This window comes from Neltuma alba, unplaced genomic scaffold (assembly GCF_004799145.2).
Source record: "Neltuma alba isolate B1F8T4 unplaced genomic scaffold, ASM479914v2 tig00002800_pilon, whole genome shotgun sequence".
Classification (NCBI taxonomy): Eukaryota; Viridiplantae; Streptophyta; class Magnoliopsida; order Fabales; family Fabaceae; genus Neltuma; species Neltuma alba.
In genome coordinates this window covers 23,525-43,021 of record NW_021633017.1, presented here as the reverse complement: position 1 = coordinate 43,021, position 19,497 = coordinate 23,525, and the positions used below count along the sequence as shown (strand labels likewise).

Here is a 19,497-nt window from a genome sequence, read left to right as displayed (position 1 = left end):
AAAAAAAATCAAATACGTTGCGGCAAAATATAAATTCTCTCGTGTAATGCACATCAATAGATAATAGCTTTAAGAAAATTTATCCCGATTTTTAATTTGAAATTATTTAATTAATTTAGATAAATTAAAGAATTGAATAACTTTATTAACTATGACAAATGTGACATAATTTCTTAAAGATATTCTATACAACATTAAATTATATATTAGTTCATAGGTTAGATAAATCATTTTACCAAAAAAAATATAATAAACAAAGTAGAATAAATACTTTTCCTTCTAAAATTTAAATTTTATTGAAATGTGTCGAGATAAAAAGTTGTATGAAGTTGAATAAAACATATGGATTGAATTTAGTAGTATATTGGTATTAGTTTTTTTTTCTAGCTTGGAAGTTTTGCCCGTGATTCCTTAAAGATTAATTAAAATAGATGATTGTTGGAGAAGTCTGATTATGTGCTCCCCGTCTGCGCATGAGGTTGATAGCAGCCGTGCCATCAAGGTAATGTCATCCCTCACCATCTTGCAAACTAATAATGCCAATTAAATGTTCAGCGCGTCCCACAAACTTCATTAATTTTCTTGTACTTTTTGTACATTATGATTGGTCATATAATTCTTATTACTTATATTGTAGGGCCAGAATCTTATATAAATATAAAATAAATCATACTATTTTCAGTCTTAAATATAAGACCTATTTTAAACTGTAAACAAGATCTTATATTTAAAGGTAATATTGTTTACCACTTATTAATATTATAACTTCTATACAATTTTTTGCCAATCAAACTTTTTCATCAATTTTATATGATATACAAATATATATATATAATTAAAATTACTATCCCATTTTTAATATAATATCTAGTTAAACATTAAATTTGATTCTGAACATAAGTCTTCATTCTAGTACGTGTCCCAATTTTCTAATACATTCTTTAAAATATTTTTATTGATTACATATAATAAGAGAGTTTCCATTTAAAGGTAGCCATGATTAAAAATTAAAATGATGTTTTAAGAAAATAATTCATTATTATAAATAACTAATTTAATTAACAAATTAGTCAAATAAGTCTTATATTAAGAATTATTAGTACTCTTTAGTCCTAATATAAAACCCTTATATTTAGGACCGGGGAGTATATTATACAGAATTTATGAATAGTTTGATCTAGTATAAATTTGGTAACTACAGCTAAAAAGAAAAATTGTATGTTTATTATTGGAAAAATCCCCAAAAAAAAAAACCCTTAGAATATAAGAAATTCTTGATTGGGTCATGGAATTGTGTAAATGACAGAAAGGATCAATGACCCAATCTGTCATTTGTAAAATCAAGAGAAATTGACAACTTTACCCTCGCTAAGCAAAAGTGAGTAGTTATTCTCTAAATGAATATAGATAATGCTTACACTATTCTAGTGATTATATGATTAGCTGTAGTTAATAACAAGACACCTTCTCATGGGGCATTCCTGACTACGAAAAAATGAATAGCTATTCTCTACACGAATCTAAATAACGTCTAAACCCTTATAGTGATTTCTAAATTATTGTAGTGCATGGATACAAATGAGAGTAATTTGTCAATTTCTCTTGATTTTATAAATGACAGATTGAGTCATTGACCCTTTCTGTTATTTACACAATTTTAGGACCCAATCAGAGATTCATTATATTTCAAGAGTTTTTTTTTTGGGATTTTCCCCATTATTTTTACTTCTCGTTTGTAAGTATTTATTATTATTATATATTGATGATGAAATACACGCAGCCTAACACAACCCCTTATAATCGCCTTATAGGAGTTTAAATTCGTTAAAAAAAAATATTTTTACGCATATTAAGAGAATTGTTTTTATTTTTACTTCGAACTTCATAAAATCAAGCTAATTCAAACCTCCTGTTAAAAAATTTTTTATATAAATTGAGACAAAAAAATTTTATACATATATTTTATATGCTGTAAAATTATTTTTTAAAACTTAATTTAAATAGCCCTGAATATGTTCATTCACGTGACCTGCTATGCCAAGAAAAAGGATTTTAGGATTAGCGAGGTGTCGTTATAGCAACATGTCGATGGTAGTCGATATTGTACTTGAGCAAATAAAAAAAAATGGAAGCAAATACAAAACAAACACACATTAATAAATCTAGTGAAAACAATATTACATTAGAATATCTACATGGGTGCAGGGTATCAAATGCTGCGAGCCTGAGACACATTATAAATAAATTTCTATTTCTAGCAATCCGAGAAAGCAACGGATGCCCCTCATATTGATATATCAGCTATTAAATTGGGGGGTAATCATAATAAAAAAAAAATATTTGGTAATTATAATCAAATATATTGCGAAGGCCAAAAAAAAAATCAAATACGTTGCGGCAAAAATATAAATTCTCTCGTGTAATGCACATCCCAAATAGATAATAGCTTTAAGAAAATTTATCCCGATTTTTAATTTAAAAATTATTTTATTAATTTAGATAAATTAAAGAATTGAATAACTTTATTAACTATGACAAATGTGACATAGTTTCTTTAAGATATTTTATACAACATTAAATTATATATATTAGTTCATAAGTTAGATAAATCATTTTTAAAAAAAATAAATAAATAAACAAAGTAGAAAGAAATACCTTTCCTTCTAAAATTTAAATTTTATCGAAATGTGTCGAGATAAAAAGTTGTATGAAGTTGAATAAAACATATGAATAGAATTTAGTAGTATATTGGTATTAATTCTTTTTTTCTAGCTTGGAAGTTTTGCCCGGTGATTCCTTAAAGATGAATTAAAATAGATGATTGATGAAGAAGTCTGATTATGTGCCGCCGCCTGCTCATGAGGCTAAAGGTAGCCGTGCATCAAGGCAATGTCATCCCTCACCATGTTGCAAACTAATAATGCCAATTAAATGTTCACCGTTCCCACAAACGACATTAATTTTCTTGTACTTTTTGTGCATTATGATTGGTCATATGGTTCTTATTACTTATATTGTAGGTCCAGAATCTTATATAAAATATAAAATAAATCATACTATTTTTAATTTTAAATATAAGGCCTATTTTTAAACTGTAAACAGGATCTTTATTTAGAAGTAATATTGTTTTGCCACTTATTAATATATCCTCTAAATATAAACAGGATCTTACATTTAGAGTAACTTCTTTACAATTTTTTGCCAATCAAACTTTTTCATCAATTTTATATGATATGCAAAATATAATTAAAATTACTATCCCATTTTTAATATAATATCTAGTTAAACATTAAATTTGATTCTGAACATAAGTCTTCATTCTAGTATGTCTCCCAAATTTCTAATACATTCTTTAAATATTTTTATTGATTACATATAATAAGAGAGTTTCCATTTAAAGGTAGCCATGATTAAAAATTAAAATGATGCTTTAAGAAAATAATTCATTTATTATAAATGACTAATTTAATTAACAAATTAGTCAAATAAGTCTTATATTAAGAATTATTAGTATATTACACAGAATTTATGAATAGTTTGATCTAGTATAAATTTGGTATTACTGGTGATGTTGATGGGAAAGGATGTTCAACATTAAATTAAAATGGACTCTGTTTCACCGTAAGGCATAAGTTTGCGCGTGTAAATGTGAATGGGTGATTTCGTTTTTGTTTTTTAAAGAGGGATGAATAGGTGATTGATGGCCACATACAGACCGACGGCTTGACTAAGGAGCAAGTGTCTCCCACTGCAAGTAGAAAATCCGCTATGATGACATCACTGCTTCTACCATATCTAATATAATTTTCCAAAACATCCTATTTCTTTGAATTTGATCATCTCGTCCTTGAAATTAACCCACGTCTCAGTGCCAAACGCAAATCCCCACTTTCACTCACTAAAAACGGACCCTTGTGGACCTCATCATCATGGCCAGTGCCAATAAGGCTCCTGCACAAGCTTGTGGCCGAGAGAATGCGACGTTTCCACATCTCTTTGAAATTTGTGACCCTAAAAATCTCAAGGAAAGGTCCAGACAGAAGCATGCGTCTGGATTTTGGGAATAGCGTGATTGAGACAGAGTGCGACCGTGGGCTTCTTTACCTTCTCGAACGCACAGTACAGTGTTTATACTTGTAACTCGGGACGAGGCGGCAGTAACTACACGACACAAACTTCTAGTCCCTCCTTCAAAATGGGGAATGAATAAGCGAGTGAAGAGTTTGGGAGCCCAAATTTCAAGTTAGGTTTAATGAGAGGGGGGCTACCGTTTATTTCAAAATCCTTTTGCACGAAAAATTACAAATATCTAGGACCAAGATTGAAGTGTTTTTCGGGGGACAGAGGAAACATTTCGTTCTCTTCTCTTCTCCCTTCCGGGCAGCCATTTGTCCCTCTTTTTTTTTGGCTAATGAACAGAGAACTTCATAACATCAATTAATCAGCGTGACAACACAATGGAAAAAAACCTATCCGAAAATAATGAAATAGTGGGAAAACGGTGGGACTTTCTTGAGTGACATTCCCACAAAACTCCTCATATTTATAACAATTGAACTGTTAGGGTTGAGCCCACACTGCCATCACAAGGCCAAAAACATGCATGAACCATAAGAAATAGTGACCGGTTCGTTTACCAGGAAGGAACGTTAAAAAACAATGACTGGCTCATAAATATGGTAATAAAATCGGATTTGAAGAGTGGCTGGGGCACACGTAAGTTGTATTTATAGCTATATCCTTTTTTTTGGGACAAAATATAGCTATATCTCTAATTAAGAAGAATGGGACTCATACGTCAAAAAGTTCACTGATGAGTGATACAGAACAAACCCCGCTAATTTAAGGGTTCCAAATTATAAAATTGGAAGAAATATATAAATTAATGAAGACAGTGTCTGTTAAATCGCTCGCCACACGACAGAGGATATTTTGGAACAGCAAGGCTCCGAGGGAATGAACTGAAGTGAAAAACAACTGTTTTTTTTTTTGGGCCACCGAAGTTCAATGAGTGTGAAATGCATATAGAAGCCATGTAATTAAAAGCTGCATGTGTTTACCGGGGGGGGGGGGGGAAGATGCATGTGGAAAAGGAAAAAGGCTGTATTGATGAAAACAAATTTAAAAGGACCTGTTGTCATTCTTATTTCTGCAAACATAGTATCTTTACGCGCCATCCTGTAAGTGTCGCCTCTACTCCTTGCCAGTATTTACATCTCCCAAAACCAAGTTCTCCTTCTTCTTTTCGTAGATTGATACGTCATATGGTCACAACTCGATTATGATCACCTTACTTGAAACCGTCTATAATTTTCATAATCAAGTCTCTTGCTAGTTTGACGTCGAGCGAAAAAGAAGAAAGAAAAAGAAAAAGTTAGATTCTTTAATTCATAAAGTATCTTTATTAAAAGAGAATGGGCCCCCGGGGGGCGTTTACTTGTCATCTCAGAAGCATACATCAAGGTTCTACAGAATATCTGCCCTGACCACTCCATATATTCAAACTTCAAAAAGATTCCTTTCCTGATGTTAGGGCTGTAAACCGGTCGACTTGGGGCCATGACTCCCTGTATTTTTTCCCCCCCAATTATGTTAGGGCCCAGGGCAGGCTGAAAGGCGAAATGCAATGTGATGGGAGCCCGAATGCTTGGGAATTGTACTATTCTATTCGGGTCACTGTGGATGCCCTCGATCTCACGGAATTCAGGGAAGATTTGCAAGATCACATCACATCTTATAATGGGGGAAAGTCATGGAATCCATTGGGCCTTATTTTTTGGTTATTGGAAGGGGACGTAAGGCGATAAGGATTCCATTCTCGAGTTTTGGACAATATCGTGCAACAACAATCACCACTCACTCAAGATTCCCCACATATTTCCCAAGTCTCTCTCACCCAATCATGATTCTGTCCTCCGCCCACCACCCAACCCGCTGGATTGAGCCCCAAATCTAATCTTATTTTAGGATCAGCATCAGCATTAGCACAGAAACAGTGCACAAGAATATGCGTATGACGTGCTCGCGTCATGCATATGCGTGAAATAGAGCACAAGTAACAGAAAATTTTCGGGCCAGCTTGTGTCTTCATTGCTTTCAAATTTGAGAATTTGAGGTGTGACAATGGCATATTAGGAGACGGTTTTTATTTCCCAGCCTTAAGTTTCTTACTTGACCCAAAAAGCATTCTCCTAATTCCCAAGATCAGTGCACAAATATGCCAAAAATCCACTTGTGAAGTGGCAGTCCCCACAACCACAACCTAAGTTGTTAGCATGTAATTGTTCTTTTGGTATATAGCAACGTAATATCTCTAAATAAATTACTCAAGCCCACTAACTAGGATAATATCTTCCGGAATTTCGGTTAAAAAAAGTTGCTAGTGGAAGAATCAAACGACAAGGAATATATTTATATCACTTACTCTTTTCTTACCTGAAATAGATAGATAGTAGAGACATACGATGACATCGTACCTTTACCCTGCCGCATTTACCAGCGAAATCACGACCACGAGAAAAAATTGTTCCCGTTCTACGCGTCCAGTTACTATTATCCACATACTGCTTTCCATTTACACTGTCGGACGTTGTAATTTTGGCACTTATTGGGGAAGTACAAGTTACCAGGGACAAAATGAAAAGAGAATATTACATTATGGCGATGATGAGAGGCATGTCCCTTGATCCTGATTCTCTTCCACTTGCTGTCCCTTGTCTGAATTCATATTGTGGTTCCCTAAGGGAACGGATCTCTTTATCTTGTGTCCTTTTGAAAGATATATTCGCCCAACAGGCTTAAAACCCACCAACACTTTTCCTCCTACTTATAAGGACCTAGCTTGGTCATCTCTTCCCCATACAATTCCTTGCTTCTTCACTCCCACTGTCATCCGCTATCCCTTGGTACATGCTAATATCTCCATTGCTCCAAACAGCTCCTTAATCCATAACCCCTGCCTTCAGATGGCTTCATCATCTTGGACACCGAGGCAAAACAAACTATTTGAACGAGCTCTGGCTTTATACGATAGGGAAACCCCTGACAGGTGGCAGAATGTTGCCAGAGAGGTGGGAAATCTGTGGAGGAGGTCAAAAGGCATTATGAAATCCTCAAAGAAGATGTCAAACGCATAGAGCATGGTCAAGTCCCCTACCCCCACTACAATAATAACACGTAAGGCTTCCCAAACAAACAGCGCAGGTATTGCTCCACTTTCTCCCTCGTTCCTCACTAATTAACCAGTCTTTGAAATTTGGACCTCCTTTTCACTAATTCCAAGGACGAGCAAGAATTTTGGAGTAAAAACACATTATTAGTTAGGTCTGAAGTACTGTCGGACGTTGTAATTTGGAACTTATTGGGGAAGTACAAGTTACCAGGGACAAAATGAAAGAGAATATTACATTATGGCGATGAGAAGCATGTCCCTTGATCCTGATTCTCTTCCACTTGCTGTCCCTTGTCTGAATTCATATTGTGGTTCCCTAAGGGAACGGATCTCTTTATCTTGTGTCCTTTGAAAGATATATTCGCCCAACAGGCTTAACCCCCAACACTTTTCCTCCTACTTATAAGGACCTAGCTTGGTCATCTCTTCCCCATACAATTCCTTGCTTCTCACTCCCACTGTCATCCGCTATCCCTTGGTACATGCTAATATCTCCATTGCTCCAAACAGCTCCTTAATCCATAACCCCTGCCTTCAGATGGCTTCATCATCTTGGACACCGAGGCAAAACAAACTATTTGAACGAGCTCTGGCTTTATACGATAGGGAAACCCCTGACAGGTGGCAGAATGTTGCCAGAGAGGTGGGAAAATCTGTGGAGGAGGTCAAAAGGCATTATGAAATCCTCAAAGAAGATGTCAAACGCATAGAGCATGGTCAAGTCCCCTACCCCCACTACAATAATAACACGTAAGGCTTCCCAAACAAACAGCGCAGGTATCGCTCCACTTTCTCCCTCGTTCCTCACTAATTAACCAGTCTTTGAAATTTTCACTAAAACGTGTTTAATCATTTACACGATTCCTTTAGATATTATATGCATAATTAAATCACCATCTAAGAAGAAATAAAAAGTATTCCATTCCCTGTTTCATAAGAGTTAGAAGCATAAACGGTTGGGGTACTACTGGTTGTCTACTTAACAGTGATTCAAGTTTTCCTAAGCGAATTTCATTTTTATTTCGAGAAGCCTTTGTCCAGCGGTACTTGAAAGGACTAATCGTAGTGGGGTCAATGGAATAATATAGCGAAGCGTGATTTGACAGCCTTGAAATGCCAGTTCATATGGTCCACAGATTCCTCTGCCAATAGGCAAATATCATGCATGGGCATCAAACTTGTTGTTCACATGTTATGCATGTCCTCCTCCGACTTCGTCCATGGTTCTAAGTCTGTTCTGCCCATTCAAGATAATTTATTAACCATCCTATGCCACATGCTTCAAACTATATCCAATGGTAGTGAAGCAAGCCACAACGTTTATTCCTTTTTCATGTGTCCATGAAGATTCTGTACCATCCTCAATAAGCTATTATCGTTCATCAATTTATCTATTAGTCTACAGTCTAGACCATCTATTCTCAAGGGTATCTGAATATATTTTCGTTCCCTGTAGTTTTTGAGTTTTAATGTTTAAACCTTTCTGGATGCATTTAATACTAGATTACTGACATATGTTCTTTTCTCTGTGCGTGGCAGGCTCTTAAGCGTCCTAACTCCAACTTAAGAAGCTGCAGCATGTTACTGATGATTATTAAATAAAGTTAAATAAACGAAAGTATCGTCAAACAACACTGTACAAGAGTCCAACTGCACGCTGCCATGTGATTATTATGGTCTTCTAGCCTGTTTTTCTTCCTTTCCTTGTAAAACAATATCTGTCCACGTTGAGGTCTTGTCCAATTACTCTATGTATGTAAATCAATATTATTCTTTGTCCGTAACTCCGTATTAATTAATGAAGAGCTTATATCCCTACCTACGAATAAATGCTATCCATCAAAAGGTGTCGACCGTACAAGATTCCTATCTTGGCGTGGTTTTCAACAGTAACAGTAAGGTGATCCGTGAACTCAAAACATGAATGGTGAATTACATAATGATTGTTTAAGCAAAGACCGCATTGAAACAGCAGATTATTGAACAGCATATCTTCTGAAAACCAAACAAACTACTCATTATTACTATAGATAAGAAAGCGAAACGCTACTGAGCTTGTGAGAGATTTTGAAGCGCATTATCACAACAGTCACAAAGAAGCTATGATAATGAAGTGATAGCAGCAATCAGGGCAAATAACCACATAAGAAAAGAAATATAGCAAGGAAGAAATAATGGCGTCGATTGAAGTTTAATGCAGCATTAAAAGACAGCAACTGATATGAACCTGAAGAGTGAAGCGCAATTGCCTCTCAAGAAGTTTCCGACGAAACCGTTTGGCGCATCTGAAACCAAGGATGAAGATTTGTGTTATGCAGTGGGAATGGAGTAAATGAAAATCATGGTGCTGAATCGTCGAGGTCCATCGCGACGATGGGAGAAAAGAAACGAAAGAAATAGAAACAGATGGAACATGAAAATTCGAAATGGTTTTGAGAAGTAAAAATGATAAAAATGTGAGCATTCGAGTGCGCATAGGCGGTGATATTTCCCGGCACCGGGCAGTATGATTGGCTTTTTATAAATCTTTTCTTTCTTTTAAATTAATTAAGGCTCATGGTCTAAATAAACTTGTAATAAAAGTGTACCCACCACTATAATTTTTTAGTACAAAAATACTTATAAACTTGTAAAATCAGAATAAAAATAACACTACAGTTAAATTTGACTAGCGACAATTACTTTTGCAGTGAGGCTCATGCTAGTGTTATGAAAGCACCAAAATGCCATTAACTCAGGGAAAAAAAAGGGGCAAAGATACAAAAATACTTATAAACTTTTAGTTAAAATTCAACAAATACCATGAGTTTTTTTCTCAGGTAAAAAGTACCACTTACCATGCAAATAAATTAATACTTTCAGTTTTAGTAACAAAAAAAAACACTATTAAATTTTATTATACTATTATAATACTAATAATTTTATGGTTAATATATATGTTTGGTCTTCTAAATTTACATCAAGTTTTAATTTAACCCCTTAAATTTATAAAGTGTATTTTTTGTTCCCTTAATGTTAACCTTGTTAGTTTCTTTAATTTAAAATTTGTAAATTGAAAAATATTTTTAAAAAAACTAATAAAGATGTGGTTTGATTTTTAACACCAACAACCCATCGCTCAATATATAAAAACATTAATGGACTAAAAATAAACTTTATAATTTTAAGAAATTAAATTAAAACTCGACGCAAATTTATAGGTCTTAAAGTATAATAGTATAATACTTAAAAAAAATAAAATAATCAATTTATTTTCACATTCATGACACTTCTTAATAAGGCCAATAGTGTTAATATTTATTACTGAAAATATATTTTATATATTTGAGAAACTGAATTAAAACTTCCTGAATTTAGAGAACCAAATGTACAAATTAATCATAAAATTATTTGTATTATACTAGTATGATAAAACTTAATAGATTTTTTTGCTAAAACTTAAAGGATTAATTTATCTGCATGGTCATTAGTATTTTTGCAGTTGTAAAAAAATATATGGTATTTGACGTACTTTGGCTAAAAATTTATAGATATTTATGCACCTTCATCCTCTTTTTGTTTCTTTTAATTAGGGACATTTTAGTACTTTCATAATATTAGCATGACTCAACCGTAAAAAGTAACGGTCGTTAGTCAAATTTAAAGGAAATGTCATTTTTGCTCTAATTTTATAAGTTTATGAGTATTTTTGCATTTCAGAAGAAGCTTACAGTGATAGATGCACTTTTGATATAATATTACCTCTCATCCCCTGCCATGCTCTATAAATATGTCGTTACAGTTCATAGAGTCATTCAACTTGGGAGCGCAAACCAGCAGGTTCTGCTTATACCTAGAGTGGCCTCGTGATGCCAGGGGGAAAAAAAAAAAAAAACCTTTGTGTTGCACAAAAGGACAAGCGAAGGGGCATAAAGTGTCGGTTTGTTAACGATATAAAAGGATCGGGGATGTTCATTCGTTGGGATAGATTGGATTCTCCACTCGCTCGTTTGATCTGGTATGATATGATATGATATGAATCATCTTTACTGGCACTCACCGCATGAAAAGTTTCTTTTAGAGAAAAGAACATAGCAAGAGATATTTTTATGGTATTAATATATAACAAAACACTAGTTTTACTGGAAGAAGTCAAAAATATTTTCTTCTGATAGAGATTGCAACGATATACAATCTAGACAATTCAAAATCTAATATAGATAATTTAAATTTAAAATTTTTAATGTACAATTTTTTTTAATAATACATTTATTTTTTAAGAGATGTGTTTGTTATAAGATTATCTTTATTTTAAATTATTTATGTATTAAAATAAAAAATTATTTAAAATGTATAAAAAATTTGAATTCAAGACCATCCAAAATTGAGTTGAATAGCCTAAATTGCCATAGACACTACATGCTTATTATTGTGATGAGCATAAAATGTGCTCCTTTATTTTTCTTTTTCTTTTTTTTTTTAAATTTCCTACCTATACTAAAACGACTCCTCAATAAATAAATAGTAGTAAATAGCTTTTTGCTCCATTACATGTGGATATGTTCCAAAAACATTTAATCTTGGGAGAATTATTATTTAAACAATGCAAATTTAGAAGCAAAAAATGGGTATTTCCAATTATAATTAGCGGTCTTTAAAAATAAATAATTGATAAATTTTGTCCTTAAGCATAATCCTTTCCGTTGATTATTCATACGCAGCTCACACTTTAAACCAGATTTTTTTTTTTGGGTAAGAATGATTCTCAAGTTCAAATAAAACAATTTATTTATCAAACTTTGTGTGATGCATGGGTAAATATGTCTAGTTTTAATTCAAATTACTCTTTTTTTCAATACAAAAGGCTAAAGTGAAATTGGGATCTGAATATTAGAGTTAGAGGCCTAGGGCAACCCTTAAGGCTAAAAAAAAACGCTAGCATTAATATTCATACTTTGCCCAGCAAATCACAACCATTTTACTTGCTTCGTTAGTTTATAAAAATGTTTATGCGTGCGTTGGATTAAACTAGGCTGAAGAAGGAATACTACTAAATGAACCAGAAACAACCTAGCCAGCTCATGCGCGCGGGGTGGGATTGGGTTCATAGCTTGGAAATATTTGACGGCATACATCAAATAATATGTAAATTAGATGTCAGGCATATTTATACAGTATTGAAAAGGTATTAGCATCAAAAAATTTACTAGATACTATCTCTGTGTAGCTTGATGGGCGAAGAGATGTATGCGTGTCAAAAACTCCCACCCCCCCCAAAAAAAATGACACTCTTAATATCGGTAATAATATGTTTTTTACCAAAAAAATGAATGGAGATACTAAAAAAATTGAACGCTAGCAGTGACACGACAAGGGGGGCTATGGTGGTGATGAATTTGAGGTTGGGGAGCAAGACCGGTGAAGGCGCGTGAAAAGCGGCGACATTCGATGCCTTTTGGAACACTTGTCAAAAAATCAAGGTTTCCACTTGGTCCACGTGGACCCCTCCCCCGGGGGGAAATCTTATTATAATAACACGAAACGGAGCAGAAAGCAGAAGCAGGAGGAAGAGGAGGAGGAAGAAGAGGAAGAAAAAGATGGGAAACGCAAAGGTGTTGCTGGTGATGTTGGTGATTGCAGTGAGCGCAGGAACGTGCAGGTGTGGAGTTGAAGAGGTAGCTGACGCAGCCCAACAGAAAGCAGAGGAGGCCCAGCAGGCGGCCCCAGCCGTTGTCGAGGATGCCAAGGAAACCACCGAGACATGGGCTAATTGGGCTTATGACAAGTTCTCCGAGTAATTTCTCATTTTTATATCCTCTAATCAAACCCCTCTTAGTATCCAAAAAGAAAAAAAGCAAAAGAAAAATCTAACACCCCTTACTAAGACCTTTTTGTTCTGCTTCACAAGTATTCATCATGCGGATTCATCATGAGTTACTCATTTTAGGCGAAACTGTATGACTTTGTTTATTGATTCACACATCGTTCTTGTGCCAGAACTATCGGCTTGAAGAAGGAGGAAGGAGATCAACAAGTGGCTCAAACCCAGAAAATTTCTACCGATGATACTACAAACAAGATCCAAGGTAATTAATCGGGGGTTTTCTCATCCATTGTCATTCCAGCAACATTCTAGAATGTCAGATAAGATATATATATATATATATATATATATATATATATATAGCTGAACGGACAATGAAATAGAGAACAAGATTAATGGCAGAAGAGATTAATGTCTGTGTGCATTCTTGCTTCCACAGACGCAGCGACCGAAGCCTACAACAAAGCTGGTGAGCAGATGCAGACGGCGAAGGCGAAAGCTTCAGAAATGGCGCAAAATGCCAAGGAACAAGCAACCAATGTGATGGACAAGGCATCCGAAACGGCTTCTGACGCAAAAGAAGGCGTCAAAGGCAAAGTATCACGGGCTACAGAAAACGTGGGTGAGGCAGCCAAGATGGCCAAGGACACCGTCATTGAAAAGGCCCAATCTGCGGATGTAAAAGGCAAAGTATCACAGGCTACAGAAAACGCCGGTGAAGCAGCCAAGGCGGTCAAGGACACCGTCATTGAAAAGGCCGGATCTGCGGACGTGAAAGGCAAAGTATCACGGGCTACAGAAAACGCCGGTGAGGCAGCCAAGGTGGTCAAGGACACCGTCATTGACAAGTCTGCAGACGTGAAAGGCAAAGTATCACAGGCTACAGAAAACGCCGGCGAGGCGGGCAAGGTGGCCAAGGACACCGTCATTGAAAAGGCCCAATCTGCAGACATGAAGGGCAAGGTATCACGAGCGACAGAAAACGTGGGTGAGTCAGCCAAGGTGGCCAAGGACACCGTCATTGAAAAGGCAGATTCTATGGACATGAGAGGCAAAGTATCACAAGCCACAGAGACCGTGGGTGGGACTGCCAAGATCGCCAAGGACACCGTCACTGAAAAAGCCGAGTCTTTCAAACAAACGATGTCGCAGCCCGCGGCCAATCTCTGAGCTGGGTAAAGAGTTATGAATTGAAGGTGCATGTGACAATCTTGATGCTTAGTGCTTGCTATAGTATTTAGTTTTTTTGTCGGTGGTGCGTCTAGTGTTGTTTGATTGAGATATAGATGCAACACAGCATGTCATGTTACGTTAGAAGGCCTTTTCATTTCGCTTCCTGTGCCCTATGGTGCTGGGAGCTCACGGTCTTTGTACGTTATGGTTTGTGTATTGTCAAGTTCTACATATATATCCTTATTCGGCCATGTTCAAAGTGGCCAGTAATTTTCCTTTTAATATTTAATGTACTGAGAAAGGCATTATGATTTGAAAGCGGGATTGTTTAATAGGTTTAAGTTGCTTCCCGGTGAATTACTGGTATGTTTTCTGTTATTGGATTAATTAATTCTCTTATTTTCATTTCATGTGATTTGGTGATCTAATTGCAAGGCCAAGTGCTATTTTTTAGACAGCAACTTGGATGATTTGTTCATACGTACGGATGAAGAGAATATACAGCGGAATAACTGTTAATTAGAAGCATTGTAGTCATATGTCGTCCCTCTCACAACGGGTTGGGCAAACCAACGATAACATTTTCCCAACCAATTAAACAAAGACTACTCGATCAATTATGGCGAGGTGGTGAGCTGCGAATTCTTTTCTACCCTGGGACGATTCTAGTCTGTTTCCAAAAGAAAATCCTAATTTTAATATAGGTTGAATAATTCCTTCCTCTTCCCAGTTTCCATGCCGCAACGTGAAACTTGTTTGAAATGTGATTTCTAAAGTTTATAGAACATTGCAATACTTATCCTTTTGCTAAAAAGTATTTTTAATTTCTGGGGAAAAGTGAGTGTTTCATCGCTTCAGGATGAGGGAGACTCATTTAATTTGCTTGGTTTCCCAACTTTAATTTATTAGAGACATTAGGGTTTGTTTTAATTATCTTCTTCCCTCAAATTTAATCTTTTACTTTTGATCTGTTTGATAGCATTTAATAGCAGATAGATGCAGCAACCCACAAAGATTGTACTACCTCCGATCCTAATAATAAGACCTCGTTTATAGACTACAAATAAGTTCTTATAATTAAAACCGAAGATAGTATTTTACTTTGTATTAATGTTTAAGCTATATATAGATATATGATCAAGCAATAAAAAATGACTTGGAACAAAAAGAAAATCATTTTCTCTGGGGGTGTTCATAATTCATATATGTTGATTCAGGGTTCTATTCATGGGTCTGTCATCTGTGTGGCCTTCGCGGGGCACCAATTGGAGAGGTTGGACAGGCTTCTATATTGTGCCACACAAAAGTTACCACGCAGCTATTTAATTTCCTAGGGCATTGTGACTACCAAGATTATTTTGAGTCAATTTTCTGTGGATGATTTGAAAGGATAACTAGTTCTTTTTCTGTAAAGGACGAGGAAAATCATGGTTCATTAACATTGGTAAAATGATGGGGGGTTTTCTCTTTTGGTTCATAGAATAAAATTTTAAATTCGTTAATTAGATTGATATATAAGAGAATAATTCCTGAAATTATTCAAGTGAAAATGCAGTTTAGAGAAATCTAAAGATATCTGACAAGTAATTAACAACAAACAAATCCTTAAGAAATAAAAACCTCCCCTATAAAACCATTTGCATTTTGTTGAGTTCAACTTCAATGAATAAAATTTTAACCATTGCCCTAAATTATTACACAGTCGGAAATAACAACATATATGTACAACCTTTTGACTTTAGGGAATTGAATTGGCTTGTTGTTCTTTGAGTCTGCCAGTGCTATGGATTTTTCAAATTTCTATCTCTAGCCCTTATACTCTTTCCCTGAGCAACTAAACGTGCGAATGTCTTCTAAGGTTTTGTCCCTGGCTCGTTTGGGTACACAAGACACAATATACACAACCTCATACAAATCAGAAAGACAACATGAGATAAAAGCGGGCTACGATGTCCGCTAATTCATGTGTCGGTGTCCCTATTAGAGGACCAGATAGCATGGTTGGGTGGGATTTCTTTGTCCCAAAAATCTGCAAGAAAGTGTATGGGTTTACAGTGGAACCCAGTTTTCCATGATTAAAGGGTTCATAAGACATGACAAGGAAAGGCCTTCTAAGGAGATTACTGTCACTGCTTAGCTTTTGCTGATAACAAGGTCTTCTAAGGAGATTAATTTCCTAAGTAGCTTTTCACCCAACAACAAAAGTCCAAAGTAGCTAGTTGTGAAAATTGTCCACACACACACATATATATGTATATATTGTTTTGTTAAATCCTTGGTCAGATGGGGAGGAGAAGGAAATGCATATTTCTATTACCGTCTATTTTTAGTCAAAGAACACGAGTTATTTCAAAGAAGACAACTGTAAACTAATTCTTCACTCAGAAATTCTGATATTGTTGTTGTTATTTTTTTTTTTTCCAAACAGCATTATTAATTTGGGAGATTGAGGGTTCTTGGCTTACACTTGCTGCTGCTTCGTCCTTTGCTTATTGTTGTGCATCCAAACCTTGAAAACCTGCCTGTTCACTCCAACCTGAGAACAGAATTGCCGTACTTCTTGTTCATCATTTTCTGGATCTTCCACCCAAGCTTCTCAGCATATTCCATCATCCTCCTCTTCTGTTCTTGTGTAAACTTGGTCCGAAACCTCTTCGTCTTCGAGAGTGATGCCTGCACTGCCAGCTGCCCTCCGCTATTAGGCCGCAGAACATGGAGATCTTCGCCGGAGGACTCCACTGGCACCCCTCCGAAGGCCACCATCATTGGTGGAATCAATCTGTTATGTTGCTGATGAAGAGAAGAAGGGACTAAAGGAGAAGCAATTCTATGTCGTTGATCGTTGCTTTTGTTGGAATAATAGCTGTAATAATCAGAAATATGTTGTACTTCTGGCTTACCTTCTGTTTCTTTCCGATGAAAATTCCGGTGGCATCCACAAGCAGCACATCTTAAAGATTCCGTGGCGTCTTCTTCTCCGCTTGGCATGAACTCTCCACATCCATCCACAACATGGCTCCCCATGCTCGCTGCGTGGTTCTTCAAACATTCTCTGTACTTAACGATCGTCAAGCTTGGATATGGATCACCTTGTAGATGATTCGATGGAGGAGGAAAATAAAGATGATGGTGTTCTGAAGAATTCCTTTTGGGGTGATCGTCATCATAAATCGGAGTGGTTGTCATCTCTATTTTCTTATCTTGGTCACTGAGTTCTCCCATCTAATTAAGCTGTGTATTTCTAAGCTCTAAACCTTGATCATTTTCTTCATGATCTTGCTCTAATTAGAGCTATTGTGGCTGTGGATCCTCCTGTGTGAGCAGCTCGACCCTAATGAAATGCATCCCATCTTATGGAAGAGAAATCTTTAATTAATCAAAGATATAATTACTAGCTAGCAGACACAGTGCACACCTACTATTATTCTTTTCTTTCCTTATTCTGATATTGACGTTCTGGGTGCTAAACCCACCAACTGATTTTACTAATCAACCCTACTCCCAGAGACATAAGTGAGTGATTATACTGTTTTATGTAGAAAAAAGTAGTTTAATTTCACTAAAGCAAAAAAGATAACTTCGCACAAGAGACCAAAAACCAAAAAGAGAAAGGGTTCAACCTGGCATAGTAATTTATTGAAATACAAGCCTAGGAGCTGGGTCCCTAGAGAACCTAAAGAAGAGCCTGAAGAGCAGAAAAGCTTGATTGCACCTGCAAAAGCTGGGGAGAGAGAAAGAAAGAGCAAAAAGATAGAATACAGAGAATAACTGGAAAGATTTGTTAAGATAACGATTAAGATTTAAAGGAGAAACCTCGGATCTTAATATTAAATTGAGAGAGAAAAGGGCTACGAGAAAGAAGATTCCAAGGTGGGAGGGAGGGCCAAGAGTGTAATGTTTCCTACCAGCCATCCATCCCCACGGAAACCAACTATAGAAGGAACAGGATACGGTGGTTTACACTCAGAAATCAGAATGAGTTTGTCTTGCAGAACAACCGACAAGCTCATGTTAGTCCTCTGCCACACCCTCCAACTTGGTCCTGTTGTTAATAATTGTCCCTTCTCAGACCCCTCTTGAATCCTAGGGCAACACTTGTCTGACAAAAATGAGCAAATATTTCTTTATAAGGAAGAGACTAGGGAGCTAAGGATTGATGTTGATTATTGATCACGCTTATCACCTCTCCTAATTATATTTTAGCTCTGAAAGTAAATGAAGCCATGCTATAATTAGTATCAATAGAGAATGGAGAGATCAGATGACCATAACGGGTGAAAATCTGAATTAAGAGGTTCTGGAAGGGAGGCCTTTCGATCGAGTTAGCTAGTTATCAGATGGTTAGGAATTCAGGGTAATTAAATTTCAAGGTTTACAAAGTAATTTTTGAAGTAGGAAGAATAATGTACAATGGTTGGGGCCACTGTAAGCAAACAGAAAATATGGTGTTACTGCTACTGTTACTGTCAGGTTCTTTAGACATTAACATTATTGTGCGGCTGCATTATGATTTAGGTGCATGCAATCCCCATCCTCCTTTCCGCTTTCTCCTGAGGCTAAATAACTTCTTTAATTTTACGGCACCCTTCTCTTCTAACAAACAATAAGCATCACTTCACCGAAAAAAAACACACACACATTTAATGTACGAGCACACACTCTTGGGTATGTACATATGCACTGCGTGTATACATCAGGATCTTCCTCCCAAATGATGTCAGATTACCATGCCTGTTGCAATAAAACATGACTTGTTCATATGTACCGGTTTATTAACTTCTAAGACAAGGTACTAGTACCACTCAGGCCGGTATTTCCTTAAAGTGATGTTTATGATATTTTGTAAATTATTTGAAACTTTATTATGCCATTTTTTTTTCCGAAAAAAAGAACCATCTGGTTACTTGATATTTAACATGGCACACGGTCGAAAACCTAGATACTAATGATCCACCTCACTCTCACATAATATAAAATTAGTTTGGCTTGCTAATCGTATGTACAATTTTCTCACGCTTTGGTACACTTACCCTCAATCGCACATGCACTTTAATTTCTTGCTCTCTATGTCCTATAACCTAATGTCCTGCCATCTGCCAGACAACATATGGGGAACAAAATATTTTGTGGCGCCCATAATCAATGAATGCAATATCGGATAGGACCTAGAGACCTAGCCGCTTGTTCAATCCAGTTCATTGCCTGAACCGGAAAGATTTGACCTGATATGAGCCGGTCTAATTAAGTAGTGTGACTTGGGCATAATCAAGTTATGAATTTTGTTTTTGGGCTTAAGTAGAATAAAATGACATGGTTTTACTTTTTTGTAATGAAAATAAAAAGAAAAATA

The 19,497-nt window shown here is 35.8% G+C and overlaps 1 protein-coding gene and 1 pseudogene across 2 annotated transcripts; one reads left to right on the top strand and one right to left on the bottom strand.

The window, feature by feature from the left end:
• The first annotated feature begins 12,734 nt into the window (after positions 1-12,734).
• Positions 12,735-14,488, top strand: LOC114737820 (late embryogenesis abundant protein 19). 2 transcript variants are annotated; one of them, XM_028925814.1, is made up of 4 exons: positions 12,735-12,944; positions 13,148-13,236; positions 13,414-13,796; positions 13,884-14,488. In XM_028925814.1, the coding sequence occupies exons 1-4, from the start codon at positions 12,748-12,750 to the stop codon at positions 14,142-14,144; spliced, it is 930 nt and encodes a 309-aa protein (XP_028781647.1). In that variant the 5' UTR covers positions 12,735-12,747; the 3' UTR covers positions 14,145-14,488. The 2 variants fall into 2 exon arrangements, with proteins under 2 accessions (XP_028781647.1, XP_028781640.1); XM_028925807.1 differs by having other exon boundaries at positions 13,414-14,488.
• Positions 14,489-16,565: 2,077 nt separating this feature from the next.
• Positions 16,566-17,737, bottom strand: LOC114737806 (zinc-finger homeodomain protein 5-like; annotated as a pseudogene).
• Positions 17,738-19,497: the final 1,760 nt, after the last annotated feature.

Bases quoted from the DNA above. Each gene is read 5' to 3' on its own strand.
- LOC114737820 (XM_028925807.1), top strand. From the start codon at position 12,748: ATGGGAAACGCAAAGGTGTTGCTGGTGATGTTGGTGATTGCAGTGAGC. The intron at 12,945-13,147 runs GTAATTTCTCAT...TTCTTGTGCCAG, and splicing joins GCTTATGACAAGTTCTCCGA to AACTATCGGCTTGAAGAAGG. The intron at 13,237-13,413 runs GTAATTAATCGG...TTGCTTCCACAG, and splicing joins TACTACAAACAAGATCCAAG to ACGCAGCGACCGAAGCCTAC.